Source organism: Sus scrofa, chromosome 7 (genome assembly GCF_054392235.1).
Source record: "Sus scrofa isolate SSC_HxYL_T2T_F1_AM1 chromosome 7, Sscrofa_HxYL_maternal_Yorkshire_Landrace_v2.0, whole genome shotgun sequence".
NCBI classification, from domain to species: domain Eukaryota; kingdom Metazoa; phylum Chordata; class Mammalia; order Artiodactyla; family Suidae; genus Sus; species Sus scrofa.
The window spans coordinates 59,932,376-59,950,700 of NC_139389.1; the positions used below are offsets into that span (position 1 = coordinate 59,932,376).

An 18,325-nucleotide genomic window follows, 5' to 3' on the forward strand; every position below is an offset into this window, starting at 1 on the left:
AGCTGTGAACAATGATGCCTGCCACATGCTGGACCTCCCAGGGATGGGGAGGAGGACGCGCAGGTCAGCTCAGAGCCACGGGGCTACCTCCAAGCTGCAGGGCCTCTAAGCCTGTCCCAAGCCATGGGGCAAAGGCCTGAAGTGAGGTCCTGGGAGGGGTCGTTCCCATCGGAGGGCTGGGGCGGGACTGGGGGGGGAGGGTAGGTGCCCTTGGCTCACCAGCCCCTGCTCCACAGACAGGAGGCTCTGCGTTCTAAGTGTGGAGTATTTGCACTGAAAGGAATTTCATCTGGACAGCCAGAGGGCCCTGGACCTGCTCCTCTCTGCCCACCCTGGACACTCCCCCTCTTCTCTCTCAATGCAAGAGAAAGGTGACTACAGTTCCTGCTGGCAGATGAGCGACACTTCTTCCAGAATGACGGTCATGCATGCCCTTCATGGTCAGGTTGGCTCCTTTCCTCCACCGGCTTCGACCTTCTGGTCCAGCAAAGAGGCAGCTCATCCCTCAGCCTCCCAGAGAACCTAAGCAGGAGGAGCGTCTTCACAGGCCCTGTCTTCATGCCAGCTGGAGACTGGGACAGTGAGTCCTCCTCTTTAAAGGCACCAGGATCCAGAGAGCCCCCAGATCCCACTGCACACCACCACGTTCTGCTCATTTATTTACTTTTGCCACGCCCATGGCAGGTGGAAGTTCCCGGACCAGGGATCGAACCTAGGTCCCAGCGACAACCCCAGCCACTGCAGTGACAACACTGGCTCCGTGACCCTCTGTGCCACAAGGGAACTTCAAATGTCACTTATAATTGAGTTCCCACCACCTTACCAGTGCCTTATTTGAAGACTTCCACAGGTATGGGTCTCTCTTTTCATAAATGATAGACTCATCACTTAATCACTTTATACGATAGCTTAAAAACATACCTCTAAATAGAGTTGTGGCTGCCCGACGGGAGAGGGAGGGAGTGGGAGGGATCGGGAGCTTGGGGTTATCAGATACAACTCAGAACAGATTTACAAGGAGAGACCCTGCTGAGTAGCATTAAGCACTATGTCCAGATACTCAGAACAAAGGGTGGGGAAAAAAATGTATACATGTAAGAATAACCTGATCCCCATGCTATACAGCAGGGAAAAAAAAAAAAAGATTATGGTAAAAGGATCAATATTGCAAATAGTATAATCAGCTTATATGTATAATGTTGAATCTATCAGGTTAACCATTACATAAATAAAACCCTTCCTCCTAAAAAAAAAAAAAAAAAAAAGTACCTCTAAAGGAGCCACAGCAACCCTCGGAACCTCTTGCTCCAATAACCAAGGTGGTCGCTTCTCTCTGGATTTAAGGGTGATGGAATTTAAAATGTCTGGAATTATTAACTGACAACTTTTTTTTTTTTTTTCTTTTTCAGGGCCAGAAGTTCTGCTGTCCTGGGATGCTGTGTTCCCCCTCTGAACCAACAGTGTACATGTTAAGCCACAAATTTTCAACGTGCTTGGTTATCAGGGCTCCTCAAAGCTATACCTAGATGATCATATTCTTTTACCCTGACCTACTAACCTGATGAATCATATTAATAAGTTTCCTAATGCTGAATCGTCCTTGTGTTCCCGGCATTAACTGTACTTGGCCATGATATAATGTCTTTTTAATATTCAGCTGGATTTGGTTTGCAAATATTTTGTTGAAAAGTACTATATCCGTACTCATAAGTAACATCGGTTGGTACCTTATTTTCCAGGTTTTTATATCGAGATTTCTGTAAGCCTCATAAAAGAGACTTGAGCATTTTTCATTATTTTTTTCTTTTCTGGATCAGTTTAACAGCACAGGAATAACCTGTTCCTTGAAGGTGCGAAAGAACTTGACAGGAAAATAAACGGGGCACAGAACCTTTTGGGGGGAGTTTTTGAGAATTTTTTTTAAAGCTTTTTATATGACTGTTGAATTATTCAGGTTTTCTCCTGCTTATTTAATCGATTTGGTGAATTTTGGAAAACTTACCTTTTTCTAAAGACCTTCTATGTAATGAAAAGTTAAACATTTTATAGGAGAGGGCAAAGAGGAGAATTTTGTAGTTTTTCAAACAACTTTTTAAATTACTTTGCTTTAATTTCTGACTTAAGTTTCCTTCAGAGCCTGCAGCCTTTAAAGTTTTAAGTTTTTAAATGCTCAATTTTGAAGTGCTCAATTTTATGGATGTTGTAAGGACATTTAACAATTTGTATTTTTCTAAATTTCCATGGGTAACAGACAATAAAGTTTATTCTTTGTATCAAAGAATGCTCTTTTATCTCCTCTCTTCCTTCATTGGTCCTTTCTATCTACTTTTGTGTGTGTCTTACTATTTTTTTTTTTTTTTAAGGGCTGCCCTTGCAGCATACAGAAGTTCCCAGACTAAGGGTTGAATCGGAGCTGCAGCTGCCAGCCTACACCACAACCATAGCAACACCAGCTCTGAGCTGGGTCTGTGGCCTACGCTACAGCTCAGGGCAATGCCAGGATCCTTAACCCACTGAGCAGGGCCAGGGATCGAACCCACGTCCTCATGGATACTAGTTGGGTTTGTTACCGCTGAACCACAAGGGGAACTCCTTTCTGTCTACTCTTTCCTCCCTCTCTCCCTTCCTTCCTTCTTTCCTTCCTTCCTCCCTCCCTCCCCACAGTAATTCCTATTTAGCTTGAGGGAGGAATATCCTATCTCTTCCCCCCCATTCCCTTGGCTCGTACTGATCTTTGTCTTCCTGTCTAGTTGTTTTTGTAAACAGAGAGAGTCCTCTCCTTAAGAGGAATAATGGGTCCAGGTGTCGGATAAGAACTCTGCTGCTCTGTTTTCTAGTCTTGCCTCTGGGTTGTTTTTTAGTTTTTAGTTTTTGTTTGTTTGTTTGTTTGTTTGTTTTTGATAGGATCACTAATGAAATCTTTAACATATGTGTACACAAATATTTCTCTTTATTATCAAGTTGTGCCAGTTCGCACTCTTCATTTGTAGTGAGATAGTGGCCAATCAGAATTGGAAAGCTGTGCTAGGAGCCTCCTCTATTAACCTCCCTCCCTCCGGCCGAGCATCAGAAAAGGAGAATCAATTTACACAAAAGTCAATGGAGAATGGGGTTAACTATGTCAGTGTTTTGTCCAACTGTAAATACAGCCCAGTAGGGTGTGATGAAATGAACCGGGGCTTAACCTTCCATTTTTTTTCATAGAATCAATTGGAATGGAATGGAGATAAAAACAAACATGATACTCAACCATACACAGAAAGAATAAGCACTACTTCTAGACACTTTTGCTCCACCAATACAAATCCATAGATGGGCACATGCATTGAGTCAGGATGTAAAATACACTTCTGCCATGGGTCACAATCCAAAAGTTAAGAGAAATCAATTTCTAGATTTCCAGTTGCTGCAGCCTGAAGTTTAGGGCTAGAGTCACAGATAGGAGTAAGGTGGGAAGGAAGCCTTTTAGAGCGTCCCTATCTGATACGAACAACTCTCTCAGGAAGAAACGGCTGGCGTCCCAGCATGAAGTGAGACTTGGCTAGATTGCCTGGCTAGTGTTGACTCTTCCCAATTCAGTAAGACTAGTTTATCATGGTGGTATGAGTGTAGCAGTGAAAACATGCTCTCCAGGGAGTTCCCTGGTGGCTCAGTGGGTTAAGGATCTGGCACTGTCACTGCAACAGCTCAAGTCGCTGCTGTGGCACAGGTTCAGTCCCTGTCCCAGGAACTTCCACATGCTGTCAATGCAGGCCCCCCCCCCCCGCCAAAAACAACAACAAAAAAACAAAAAACAAAAAAACATGCACTTCAGAGTCATACTGCCTCAGTGAAAAACTTGGTTTTGCCAGATTAGATTAGACTAATTCAAAAATATTCATTCCCATCCCTCACCCCACACATGCATCCAATCTCTAGGGGAGGGGCATACCCACCCACCCCAATAATTTTGGACTTAGCCATATAATCTGCTCTATCCTCATAGTAGGAGAGAATACTTCCCTACCCCCTGACTATGTCTTCAGCTGAGCTGCTCTGGCCAATGGGATTTTACAGAATCACACAAGCAGAACGCAGAGGAAAGACCCTTGTGCATCTGGATGTGCTCTTGTGTGTCTCCTTCATCACCAAGAGAAGACTATGCCCTGGTTAGCCTGCTGGGCTAAGAAGAAGGATGAGAGACCCATGGAGAAGAGCCCCATTTAAAAGAGAATCCTGGAGCTCGCTGGTGGCCTAATGATTAAGGATCTGGCGTGGTCACTGCTGTGACTCAGGTTCCATCCCTAGCCCGGGAACTTCCACATGACTTGGGCATGGCCAAAAAAAAAAAAAAAAAAACAGAGGGAGAGAGCGAATCCCTATAACAAGATCACAAGATCAATGCATATAATTTTAAAAAAACAGAAGCAACATGCAATCAATGAACACATACCACTAGATAAATGACTCAAAAAAGTCGCAAATAAATTGTAGGCAACAGAATCTCACTTTTTAAAAGTTCAGGAAGAAATACAGGAATTTAAAGAAAAAAACATGACAAGAGAAAAAGTGAGCTTTGGAAAAGAATAAAACAAAAACAAAAATAAAAATTAAGAAATGAAAAATGAAAACATTAGGTTTAAAGACTACATTAGGAGTTCCCATCGTGGCTCAGCAGAATCTGACTCGAATCCATGAGGATGCAGGTTCGATCTCTGGCCCCACTCAGCGGGTTAAGGATCCGGCATTGTCATGAGCTCTGATGTAGGTTGCAGATGTGGCTCAGATCCTGCATTGCCGTGGCTGTGGTGAAGGCCAGAGGCTACAGCTCCAATTCAACCCCTAGCCTGGGAACCTCCAAATGCCATGGGCGAGGCCCTAAAAAAGATAATAAATAAATAAATAAATAGTACATTAAAAAAAACCTTTCCTAAAACACACATACACATGCTTATGAAGACAAAAGATTATCTACATAAGAATTATTTACATCATGTCCAGTTGAGCATACGGATTCCAGAAGAAAGAAGAAATTATGTGCATATCACGGCAGACAAAGTGAGGCGCATACAAGGGTTAAAAAGCAGATTGGCCCCAGAGCTCTCCTCAGTAACACTCAATGCCAGAAATGCAGCCTCAGTATTTACAAAGACCTAAAGAAAAGGAGAGAGAAAAGTTCTCCTTGATTATACTGCTGAATTTTTTCCTGTTCTAAGAAACATCAGCTGTACGTATGTTGGATCTCCTTTATTACTGCTCCTCTGCAATCATGTGCTTGTTTTCTGCCTCCTCCCATAGAGCACCCAGTCTGTCTAGCATGTCCTAGTTGCTTATTCCATTGTGCCCACTCAATTTCCATTGTTTCTAAGGGGGTCCACTGTTTGCTAAAGAACAGCAGGAGGAGGACAGGGGGTCTGAGACAGGGAATGAGGCAGATCAGTCCATAGCCTCAATTCTGCATTGTTGTCTGGCTCCCTTCTCTTAGTAAATATGCTATAACCTTTTCTCTAGAGGCACATCTTCCTTTTATTTTCAACACTCAAAGTCAGCGAGGTTCTCAAGAAATCCCTTTCCTCCACAGCATTTTGTTCAGAAAATTGCTGCTTTCTTCCCCCTCCCTTCCCCTCCTCACCTTCAGGAGGTTATGTTGTCCCCCCTGGGCAATAAAAATTCTGGATCAACTCTTTTGCCCTTCAACTCTATGCCTCTTGCCATTTCCAGGGTCAAACCAGGTCACTCTGGGGACAATACCCACTTGAGTCCCAACTTGCTTCCTACAGGTTTATTAGACAGAGACAATTTGTGACAGCCATCATTAGGGAGACCTCTGTCCTGCTCAGAGCCAAGGGGACACACGTCAGCCTTCAGGATCCTCTCTCATTCAGGTCTAGACTTCACGATGTGCAGAAAAAGTACTTCACAATCTGTGTCTCAACTGGCACCATTTCGCTGCTGTGCTACAGATAAACTTAGGTCTTCTTGTTGGTTTGCTTCCTTCATACAGTTTTGAGGGAAGAAACTCTTGCTGTGCCTCCATTATGTGTTGCTATTGAAAACAACTGGATTTTTGATCTTGGAACTTGCCCAAAGAATTTTAAAGACCTTTTGGAACAGTCAAAACTATAATATTAAGAGAGAAGTCTCGCCTTGGTAGACACTAAACACAGTACAAAGCTACAGTAACTTGATTTTTTTCTTTGTTTTCGTTTGTTTTTAAGTAAAGTATAGTTGATTTACAAGGTTGTGTCAATTTCTGCTACACAGCAAAGTGACCCGGTCAGATATATATATGTATGCATGTATACATACATGTGTGTGTGTGTGTGTGTGTGTGTGTGTGTGTGTGCGCGCGTGTGTGTGTGTGTGTGTGTGTATATACACATTCTTTTTCTCATATTATCTTCTGTCCTGTTCCATCCTAAGAGCCTGGATATAGTTCCCTGTGCTATACAGTAGGACCTCGCTTATCCATTCTAAACATAACAGTTTGCATCTACTAGAAACTCCCAGTGCATCCCACTCTCTCCCCACCCCTTGGCAACCACAAGTCTGTTCTCTACTTCAAAACCTCAGTAACTTTAAAAATACAATATTACCACAGGAGACAAGTGACAGATAAACTGACTAAATATATTCTAAAATGACATTTTTAATGTTTATAAAGCAATACAAGACTAGAAGAAAACATGGAAGACATCTATTTTCTCTCAGTATGAGGTTATTCCTAGCCTGATGCAAAGGCAAAGAATTCTTAAATTAAGAGACTACTAGGAGTTCCCGTCGTGGCACAGTGGTTAACGAATCCGACTAGGAACCATGAGGTTGTGGGTTCGATCCCTGCCCTTGCTCAGTGGGTTAAGGATCCGGTGTTGCCATGAGCTGTGGTGTAGATTGCAGACGTGGCTCAGATGCCGAGTTCCTGTGGCTCTGGTGTAGGCCAGCGGCTACAGCTCTGATTAGACCCCTAGCCAGGGAACCTCCATATGCCATGGGTGCGGCCCTAGAAAAGACAAAAAGACAAAAAAGAGAGAGAGACTCCTAGAGTAGGCAACTCAAAAGTTTTAAATATCAGGATATCAAAAACACAAATAAAATTAAAATATTGACTAATTATGTGCACTATGGTAAAGACAAAAGACTAATATTCTTTACGTATAAAAAGAATATACAAATTAATAAGAAATTCTCAATAGAAAAATAGGCAAAATATAAAGATAAAATCTTTTATTCTATTTCTAATGCTGTACAGAGACCACGTACAAAAACAGTAATAGAAATGGCTCAAATTATTTTTAAAAATCTCTCACTACTAAGATTTCCTTAAATCTTATATTGCCAACTACTGCAAAGAGTATACATTGACAGACGCTTTTTGAAAAGCAGTTGGCAATTTGATAGTATAAATCAAAGGTCTTAAAACATCACATAGCTTTTGATCTCAAAATTATGCTTCAACAAATACATTTTTGAAAAATGTAGTCAATTGCCCTGAAAATGATCACATATGTGGGCAAAGATGAATCTGCAAACATATTCTTTCAGCAACATTATTTGCAATGGCAAATAACTGATGAGCTTAAATGTTCAGCAGTAAAAAATTAGTTAAAAAATATGGAATACCAAATGATGCAATAGTATGATGACATTAAATATTATTATAGAAAAAATATTTAATGACATAGAAATAGTCCTCATATTGCTAATCTTTACAGTTATAATCAAGAAACAGTGTAATCATGTTTTAAAAAATACATATATATGTTATAAATTCTAAGAAGAATTTCAGTGATATATACACTAAAATCCTAACAACTGTTAAAGTGAAAGGTGATTTTTTTTTTCATCTTGTCCTTTCCTGTGTTTTCTTCATTTTTGACGATGTGTATGTTTTACATTTTTAAAATCAGGGGGAAAATGAAAATTTCAAAAGAGAGAGTGTAGAAAATTCAGAATCCTTGAATGCTATACATGAGGTTTTATTAATAAAACAGTTATGCTTTCCTTTCAAAACTTTTTTCAAAATAACATGTTATTATATTTATTTCATGAAAGCTTGGAAAACAAATGCACTCCGAGCATCTGACCACAATAATGAAGAGCATACATTGGCTGGAGCTGTTCAGTGCTGACAAATTCCAGAAAGTAATTGCATAAAATACTTGGAAAGGAAATTGCTTTATGCTTCCATGCTATTTATGGAAATTAGCATCTTTGTAAAAATAAACTGAGAGCAATCACAATCATAAACCTTGAAATGTGGTTTCCATAAGATGTTAGCTTTGGTGCTTTAACATCCATTAGCAATGCAGAGGGGAAACACGGCCTTTTTTTTTTTTTTTTTTTTCTGTTATGAAACAATTGCACATAATTGGTTTTTCCCTCTTGTATCTTTAATCCATCCCTTTTTCCTGGCTGCTTCCCTTCAGAGTACATATATAGTGAAGCGCTCAGAAAAACCTTTGTTCAGAAAAACCTTTCTAATGATCCTGTTCCCTCTGCAAAGAATATTATCTATTTTCTTTTTTCAGTGCCTCACCTCCTGCAATCCACTGCTTTCCCCGAAACGACTCCTTCAAACATAACCAGCAATTTCACATGGGTGAATTTTCACCTTCAAGCGCCCCTAAAATGAGCTTGAAACCGAAAGCACTGTTCAATCCACCCCTCGTTCTCGCTCAATCCCACATCATCACTTGTCACACTCTACCTCTTCAGGTTCTAAAATGGTGCCCTTTTGTCTGCGACGAACTCCCCACCCATTCGCTCTCGTGAAATGAGCTGGAATTCTCAGCACTGCCAACCTCCACGACTGCCAGCGGAGTCCCCAGTATCCTTTGCCCAAGTGTGTTCCCAGGGGTCCAACAGAGTGGAAATGGTGCCTCCCATCACCTGCTGATCATCGCCCTCAGGGCTCCTCACTGCCCACTGAATCAAGCCCTCTTGATCAGTTATTTCTTTAGCATGCTCGGGAGGTCCTCCCCACGGGAGCCACAAACCATCCTTGTTCGTCCTCTTTCATATCCCATGCCATCAAATACCCTATTCTCCATGACACAGTGTCAATGGAAACATAAGGACAACACAGATTTAAGAGACATTTCTGAGACGGAACAAATGAAAGTTAGCGGCCAAATGGGTACAGGGCAGGAGCAATAGAGAAGAAGGCAGCCAGGGTGATCCGAGGACTCTGGGACAAATGACTAGAAGATGGAGAATCCAGGCCCTGGAACAGTGCTGGGTGGATGGTGGGGACTTCCGTGGAGGAAGTACTGTGTTTGAGGCCCCCCAGGGAATATCCTGGTGGAGGTGGGTGGGAGCTTGTGGGTATACAGAAGCCTCTCGGAGATACTTGGCAGCTTCCATTTTAGTGAGGGCATCAGGTTAAAAGAGAAAGAAGAGAGGAAGGAGAGAGGGACGGGGGAGGGGAGAAGGAGGGAGAGTGGAGGAGGCAAGGAGGAAGACCCAGAGTTACCAAAATTGTGTTTAAACATTGGAGGGAGGGGGAAGGAGGGAGGGGAGAAGGAGGGAGGGGGAAGGAGGAAAGGGGGAGAATGACAATCAATTGATGAGCTCATTGTCATCACATGACATTCTGTGTCTAGAGGCACTGACCAGTAACAGAGAAATGATCCAAATAAATCATTTAAAGTGTAGAAAAATTGAAGATATAGATAAGTGAAAGGAAAATCAAATTTTTAAAAATTTCCGTAACACTACTACCCAGATAACAACTATTATTTTCGTATGTAATCTTCTGGACTTTTTCTCTGCATAAATATGATGTTGATATATGGATATATCTTTTTTATTTATTTTTTTTTTTTTTGTCTTTTTGCTATTTCTTTGGGCCACTTCTGCGGCATATGGAGGTTCCCAGGCTAGGGGTCGAATCAGAGCTGTAGCCGCCGGCCTACGCCAGAGCCACAGCAACATGGGATCCAAACCGCGTCTGCAACCTACACCACAGCTCACAGCAATGCCGGATCGTTACCCCACTGAGCAAGGGCAGGGACGGAACCCGCAACCTCATGGTTCCTAGTCAGATTCGTTAACCACTGCGCCACGACGGGAGCTCCTGGATATATCTTGATAAGTGGGCTCATGCTAAACATTCTGTCTTATGCATTATTGCTTTTTCAGTCAACATGTGATGCACATCTTTCAATACATACATAATGCATTTCCTTTTTTTTTTTAAGGGCTGCACCTGCAGCATATGGAAGTTCCCAGGCTAGGAGTCAAATCGGAGCTGCAGCTGCAGCCTACACCACAGCCACAGCAACACAGGATCTGAGCCACGTCTGTGACCTACACCACAGCTCATCTCAATGCTGAATCCTTAACCTACTGAGCGAGGCAAGGGATCGAACCCTTGTCCTCATGGATACTAGTCGGGTTTGTTACCACTGAGCCACAGTGGGAGCTCGTCATTTGCATCTGTGATGGCTGTGTCTACTGCACTTTGGGATACACCACAGCCCTGTACTTTGCCTGGACACGTCATTTTTTTATTCCACATTTGGGTTGTTTCCAGGATGGGTTGTGTACTTGGGTTTGCTATCAGCACCCATAGTGAACATCATATACTCACAGTTTTGCTTACTTATTTGAAAATTTCCTTAAAATAATTTTTTCTTAGTGGAAGGTGCTTTGCTACATGCTTGAGAGACATGGTGGCCTTCCTCCTCCCCACTCTGTCTTATTCTGGGTAGAGGTTTTCCGGCCCTCCGGGTTTTATGTCATAAATGGACTTCCTGCAGCTCCCCATCCTCTACAGTGACTCCAGATGCATATTCCAAGCGGCTCTGACCTTGACAGTGGAGTCTGAGCAGAAAGACCTAAACTTGTCCTGGAGGCCGATTCTACTTTTATTACCAAGTTGCCAGAGTTACTGGATAGTTAACAGTCAGTGGTTGGGTGGATCCGGTGAGAAGCCTTCGGGAGAATGCATGGGCGCTCCCTCCTACTTTATCATCTGTGACACCTGCTCTTCTGCCTTTCTGACCTTTCCAGCTCAGGCTTTTTTTCTTTGGCTCAACACTGGCTCTCTTTAAAAGCTACTGCCCTCTTCTTTCTGTCTCCATGTGCTCTCCCCAGGCAGCCTCAATCACTTCTCCGGTTTTCTCTCCCGAGGCTCCTGCCTAGGGTTTAGCACAGAGCATCTCATGGTGAGCCAGGCTTTCAAATGCAGGCTTTCAATGTTCTCTTCAAATAAGATTCCATTTACATTGAAAAGAGAGAACGCTGTCTACTATTTTACTGTAAACATTGAAAATAAAACACAATTTTGATAACTCTGGATCTTCCCCCTTCCCCTCTCCCCCATGAGCCAATTTATCAAGATAAATACATATATCTACATCATATTTATGCAGAGGAAAAGTCCAAAAGATTATATATGAAAATATTAATAGTTGTTATCTGGGTAGTAGTGTTATGGAAATTTTAAAAATTTTGATTTTCCTTTCATTTATCTATATCTTCAATTTTTCTACACTTTAAATGATTTATTTGGGTCATTTCTCTGCTTCTGGTCTGGTCAGTGCCTCTAGACACAGAATGTCATGTGATGACAATGAGCTCATCAATTGATTGTCATTCTCTTAACACCTTCCCTGGATAGGGAACAGAAGGAAACATGTCACAGACCTTGGCTGGACAGTTCTGAGGAACGATGATCAGAAGACATGGCAATCAGGCAGATGAGAACAAAGAAAGAAACAGACGAAAAGGATGCAAAAGAAAGGGTCCTATCACAAATTAATTATCATAAGAAGCTATTGTAAAGGGCAAGTTCATGTGTTTATGGATCTCTAACCAAAGCTCATGGAGGACCCAGCTCAACTGGAAGTGACGCAGGCTACCATCTTAGATGGATCTGCCATCTCCTTCTCTTGGGTCAGAAGGGTGGCCTGGAGGATGCAGGGGATTTCTGTAGCCCTAACAACCGCCCAGTATGGATTCTGCCTTCTGACTTCAAGGAGAGGGAGTGAAAGCGAAGGCAGGGACTAATGTCAGTGGTGTCATGGGGGGAGAACTGCCACCAAGGCCAGAGCCAACACCAAGACAAGAACTACTAATACCAGAGCCTCCACGAGGGCGACGGCAACCGAGACAAAAATACCACCGAGGTCAGAATCACCAAAATATCCAGAATCACTGAGACCAGAACCACGCCCAAACCAGAACTGATGAAAGCAGAATGATTAAGATCAGAAAAAAGGCCAAGACCAAAAACGATGCCAGAGAGAACCACTGAGACCAGAACCACATAAAATAACAGTATTTAAAACATCAGACCAGAACCACCGAAATCAGAACCATTGAGACCAGAGCTGCCACCAAGCCTGGAGCCAGCACGTCTAATTTTAGTGTCAAGATCTTCCATGAGACCCTCCAATGCCAAAACACTGGAATTCCGGGGCCAAAGCTGATGACAAAGAGGAGCTAAGTACCCCCACACTGTAAGGCGAGCTACCAATATAAAGTGGGACACCAGCCACCACCTCACTCCTTCCCTAGTCTCTGAGAAAGAGGACTGAGATGCATCCAGGAAAAAAAAAAATCATTCCTAGGAATCAGGGATGCCTGAAAGGAGAGACTGGCGATCTACTTCCCAGATGGGCATCTGCTTAGACTGAATCGACTGATCGGTCCCCGTGCTCCCCCTCCCCCCAGGCCTAGCAGAGCAAGGAATGGAGAAGGGAAAGGAGTTGGCAGGTCAGAGAGAGGAGATGGCACTGGGGCATCCTCTATCCCCACCATCTGCACAGCAAGGACGTGTGCACTTCCTGTGGCTCATGCAGACCACACCGAAGGGAGCTGGCTTTAAACCATCCTGCCAATAGCACCCAGCAGGGCTGCCTAGAGGCAAGAGGATCCCAGCAACATGAGGCCAATCTGAAGCTGGACGTCCTGCTTCGGGAAAGGCAGGTCCCGCAGGGCCCTCTGAAGAATTCATGCGGGCTTCCCAGAGGGCAAAGAGTCCGTGAGAGGCAGATCGTCGGTGGCAACTATCAGAGAGGGGCATCCAGTGATGTCAAGAGCTGGTGGCCCTTCTCCCCGTCCCCTCTCCTCGTTTTCAACCCCAGGAAAGCTGGACTCAGAAGAACTGAAAGGAGGAAGGATTCCCCAAACCAGTCCTCACCACTGGTTGAGGTGAGAAGAGAATGGACCCCAGTAGGACGCCGCTTCAGGTTCTTGGAGCCAGGGGTCAAGCCTAGACTAGACAGAAGGGCAACGAGCTTTAAAGCAAGAGGGCAATCAAACATTCAAATTGCACCGGACTTTGACTCAATGAAAGGACAGCTGCCCAAGCCTGCCTGGAGACACAGAGGAAAGGATTTGGCAAAGCTTGGCTGCAGCCTGCGGTTGGCTCCATATTTACGTCTCCCCAAGCTGAGACTCCGCGGGAAGAGGGCTGGAAGGGAGGGCTGGAACGGTAGCAGCTGTCTTCTCGGGAAAGATCAGGGTCCCTCCGGAGAAGGCCTGGAGCAACAGGAAGCTTCCAGGGCCAGGATGTGACAGGAAGACCCGAGGCCTCTCCAGCTGTCTGAGGGAGGGAAACTGCGAGCTCCTCCAGAAGCGGTCAAGAACGAGTTAGAAAAACACGAGGCTGCCGGCCTCATGGCTTGCTCTGCCATCTATCACAATTACTTGTGGTCAGTGAACGTAACAGCTTCGGGTTTAGCCGATTTCATCAAGAGAATCTCGTTTGTACTAAATCAGTTGGCACATCCCGTGCTCCCTGCGGCTCAGCCTCCCGCGGCTGTGAATTCTCCACCCGCCGCCTGGGGGCAGCACTTAAAGGCAAGGGGACAGACTACGGAGGACTGGAAGGGCGCCCCCAAACACCCCAATCCTCAAATACCTCGGAGAGGCAGCTTTGAATCAAATTCAACCTGATTCCAGAGAGATAACCAAGTGTCCAACCCTGGAGCAGGGCCCCAAACTGACCTAGCCTTCACCAGAACGTTCTCCCAGGACCCATGCTGGGATTGCCCTGGCCAGTCTCGCCAGCACCTGCAGGAACCTCCCCGGAGAAGGTCAGGTTCCCTCCTCCTTCCAGCCTCTGCAGCATCTTCTCTTCTCAGCTGATGTCTCCTGAGTGCTTCCCACAGTTTCACAGCAGAAAGCAAAGGCACTTGGCTTGTTTCAAAGGGTTAATACCTGGAGTTCCCCTCCTGGCTCAGTGGTTAACGAATCTGACTAGCATCCATGAGGATGCAGGTTCCATCCCTGGCCTTGCTCAGTGGGTTAAGGATCCCGCGTTGCTGTGGGCTTGGTGTAGTTCACAGACGAGGCTCAGATCCTATGTTGCTGTGGCTGTCGTGTAGGCTGGCAGCTACAGCTCTGATTCCACCCCTAGCCTGGGAAGCTCCATATGCCACAAATGCAGCCCTAAAAAGCAAAAAAGAAAAAAAAAAGAAAAAAAATCAAAGAGTTAATACCCTACAGCAGAGAGCTAGCGTTTCTTATACCCTTAATACATGCCAGGCAGTTTTTGTTTTGTGCTACCTTTTTTCCCCCTCACAATGGAGGGGAAAAACTTTTCCAAATAATTCTACACGATAGATACCCCCTCCCTACCAATGTGAACACCGAGATGCAGAGATGTTTGTGTAACAGGCGGTGAAGTGGTGGAGCTGGGATTCCAACAGCTGATGCTGTGGATGATGAAAACCACTGGCCTGAAATCTCCTTTTACAACCTTCTGTGCACAGTGCCCCATACATGGAAACAACACTGCAGAGGCACAAAGATATGGAAAAATCCAAAAGAGGTCAGTGAGTGATTCAAGCTGGGCAAACGCTGCCCTTGGCCAAAGGTCAACTGACTGCCTCAAAGCACATTTCAATTTTATAAGGTGGAAGGAGACAGAATGAAGCCCTGTGCCTTGAAGCCTCAGCCCCATTTGACCAGGAATAAATCTCTGAAGCTCGCATAGCCTGTTTCAGATCTACTGATGGGATGGCAAGGCAAGTCCTCACCTCTTTGCCCCAACACTACACCTGGCTGACCGCACAAACCCTAAAATTACCCTGAAAACATTAACATTTGGTCTAATAAAATATACCTATTGAAATGCGAATATGAGGGAGCATCAGTAAAATGGATAATGAGGGAGAAGCTGTACCTCACTAAGCAGTTCTGCATGAGTCATTGAAATCATGGGTTACTGGAGCTGAAAAAGCTCTTAGAAACACTAAGTTCAAGAGGGTGCAATGAGAAGCAGAGAAGTCTGATGAATCCATCCCAGAACATATCACTCTCTTTTGTGGGCATGCTTCTCTAATAGATGTTAGAGCCCTTGTTAAGTGCCGAGCTGTTCACCAGACCCTGAGCATACAGAGGCCATCAAGCCATGTGATGAGAAGTTACACGTGCAGGGTGGGGTTGCCCTGTGTTAACTCCCACAAGATACCACAGCGACTCGCATGTTCTAATTCACACAAGGTACAGACTGGGCTAGCAGCAGCCCCCAGGATCCAATACTAAGATGTGCTTTACATCTGGGGGTACAAACTGCTTGGCTGAATCCAGTCTACAAACGTATTTGTTGGGCTTTCAATGCTTTAAAAATTGGGAGCCTCATAGGAGTCCGGATAATCAGCTATCTTGAAAAATAGGAAGATCTGGCAATCCTGGGTTTGCATTCTTCCTTGGCAATGATCAGCTGGAGTTGGGTAGTGGCTGCTCTTAATAGACGGAACATGTACCATCAACTCTGCTACTGTCTCCACCATTGCCTGTTGTTGCTCAGGCAACACTAGCTTCATGCCTTTGTTTGAGTCTGTAGGCAAATGAGGATGCAGTGACGGAGCTGGGTTCCCCCCACCAGGCTGGTGGGAAACACAGGAGTCTAATGAAAGGACTGCAAAACACTGTGATATGTGCTGATAGAGGTAATTACAGAATACTTACTTCATGGCTGAGCTAAAGTCAGAACCTGGGCTCTGGCCATTCACTGTGTCCTGGCCTCTAAGAGCAAAGTCTCTCCCAGGCACAGGCAGGCAGCCTTTCTAGCCCAAAAAGACAGGCTCCATCACAGCCCCAAGTCATCACTGATATATGGTATCCACAGTGGTATCAAGGCACAGTGGTATCAAGACTCAGAGAGGACCAAGGGATTGGACCATTCTTACAGCTATGTCAGCTAGAAATACCATTTGCTGGAGGTAAGAGACACAATTAGATTCCCTTTGGTATAAAATGAACATTAATCATACCCCATCTTAGGTGATCTCAAATAATGCTCCCAAGTAAACACGGGGATGGCTACTATTTCTCATCCCTTCCCCATTACCTGCAGGAGGGCAGAGTGTGTGAAAACCATCCATATCAGCAGCCACCAGGGGCTCTTCCAGGAAGCCATGGGGTCCAGTCTCCTAGGGGGCTCACTGGTAACCTATAAAAGAGGAAAGAGTTGGTTTCCAACCAGCTCTGGACCCAGTGGCAGCACCCATGACTTAGACCAATCAGAGGGAGGAACCCTGAGCCCTATATAATGTCTTGGAAAGGTCTGTGTTGGCCCAAGATGGAGTTACCTACTTCAGGGTCCAGGCCATCCGGAGCTCTCTTTAAGAGGAGCCCACATCAAAGTCAAGAGGGCAACCAGACCTGCTTCCAGGCTGCAAACCATACCTCCAGCCCTCCAGAAGCTGAAACATCTCTGCCACCAGCCACTTCCCAGCCCATCTGTCAGCAGGAGGCTGTGGCTATTGGCATCTGACTCTGGAAGCCAGCATGGAGCCAAGGGTTAGGGCACCTGCCAGCTTCTGCCACTTCAGGCAAAAATGAGTGTAAGGCCAACTAAGCCGGCCAGAGAGGGGAAGGGAACTGCCTAAGGTCACACAGCAAGACAGTGACCATCCTAGGACTGGGATGCAGGTCTTCTGACAGTTCAAGGCTTTCTCCGCCAGATGACATCGTTCCTCGTGAGAGTGCCAGCCCTGCAACAGAGGCCTGAGAGTGGCGTTAAGGGAGGATCGGGGAGACACAGCCTCAGAGCTAGCCTAGCACAATATCCTAAAAGTAGGTGAGGGCTGGGCGAACCAGCCGAGGCCATCTGAGACCAGCAGGGCAGCGGGGGCTCTCTTCAGACTTCTGACAATTTGCAGGGAAATTAGTATGAGCAGAGCTTGGAAAAACCGAAAAGCCGAGGTCACCCTCGCCTCTTGCTTCGCCTCGCGGGCGCCTTGGCGGAGCCGGTGTCCGGGGGCGGGTCGGTGGCTTCTCTCCATCTGGAGAAAGCATTAAGGGCCTGGCCTAATGCGATCCGCAAATGTGCTGCTGTTTCCGAACTGAGGCGGCGACTCTGGGCCGAAGGGAGGCGGCCAGTGCGGGGCCCTGGGACAGTGTGCCCCCCTCTCCTTCTCGCACCCGCCGTCCTGGCGCACACTCCCCGGACTCCTCCGGGCCTCGCAGTGCCCGCGCCCGCGCCCAAGCCGCGTCCTGGGTCCCGCATGCCCACTTGCCATGGAGCGCGCGTCGCTTGGTCCTTGACCTTCTAGGCGCTCGCGACCCACTTGCACACGGGCTGGACCTTCCGACGCTCGAGACCTCTAGCTGCTGCCAGCCCGTTGTCTACCTAGAAAGCCCCGAACTTGAAAACCGCCAGCCTGATGGAGTCCCTACAATCAAGCGCCCCCAGAATACCTCTCTCCCAATACGCCAGGACCCCACGGAGCCTGCCCGGCCCGAGGTCTCCAAGCAGTACCGAGCGCCCTGGTCCCGAGCCCCACCCCTGCCCCGGGGCCGCGCAGGACCCTGCCGCTCGCAGCCCCCCAGTCCCGTCCAGAGGCCACTGCCCCATCTTCCTCCCCCAGGGAGAGCCTTCTCGCCCTCCCGGGCGCCGAGCTCCGAGCACCCACCTGGCGCCGCAGAAGCGTCTGGAACGAGCGGCCCGGGCGGCGCAGGCTCGGTGGGCGCTGAGCAGAGACGGGCAGAAGCGGCCCCGTCAACACCTCGTGCGGAATCCCGGAGCGGGACCTGCCCCGACGCCGGCCTCCAGCCCACGGCGCCGCAGTCTCTGCAGCCGCCGAGAAGTTAAATGGGGCTGGGACGGGGGCCGCCCCGCCTCTCCCGCCCCCTCCGGGCGTGCGGAGCGCCGCGCTGGCCGCGGCCCAGAGGCGGAGGGCGCGCGCCGCCACCTGCACCGCCCGGCAAGTGCACGGCGCGCCCGGGCGCCTGCCCGCCCTCGCGCCAGCCCCGCGCTTTGCGCCCGTTCAGAGGGCGCTGGGGGCGCGAAAGGAGCTCGCGAGGGGCCGGGCCCGGGCCGCTCGGAGAGCGCGGGGCCGCGGTGACGGCGAGACTCGGTTGGAACGCTCCTCCGCCCGCTTCCTGG

General features: G+C 46.7%; 1 protein-coding gene across 2 annotated transcripts in view; it reads right to left on the bottom strand.

The window, feature by feature from the left end:
• The window catches only part of ADAMTSL3 (ADAMTS like 3), a 357,638-nt gene extending 339,633 nt beyond the window's left edge, over positions 1-18,005 (bottom strand). For both annotated transcript variants that reach the window (XM_021098873.2, XM_021098874.2), the window contains exons 1-2: positions 17,853-18,005; positions 16,286-16,387 (exon numbers count right to left, since the gene is read on the bottom strand). In XM_021098873.2, coding sequence (XP_020954532.1) covers positions 16,286-16,354 — 69 coding nt within the window. In that variant the 5' untranslated portion in view covers positions 16,355-16,387; positions 17,853-18,005. The remainder of the gene's footprint in view (positions 1-16,285; positions 16,388-17,852) is intronic.
• Between the last annotated feature and the right edge of the window lie 320 nt (positions 18,006-18,325).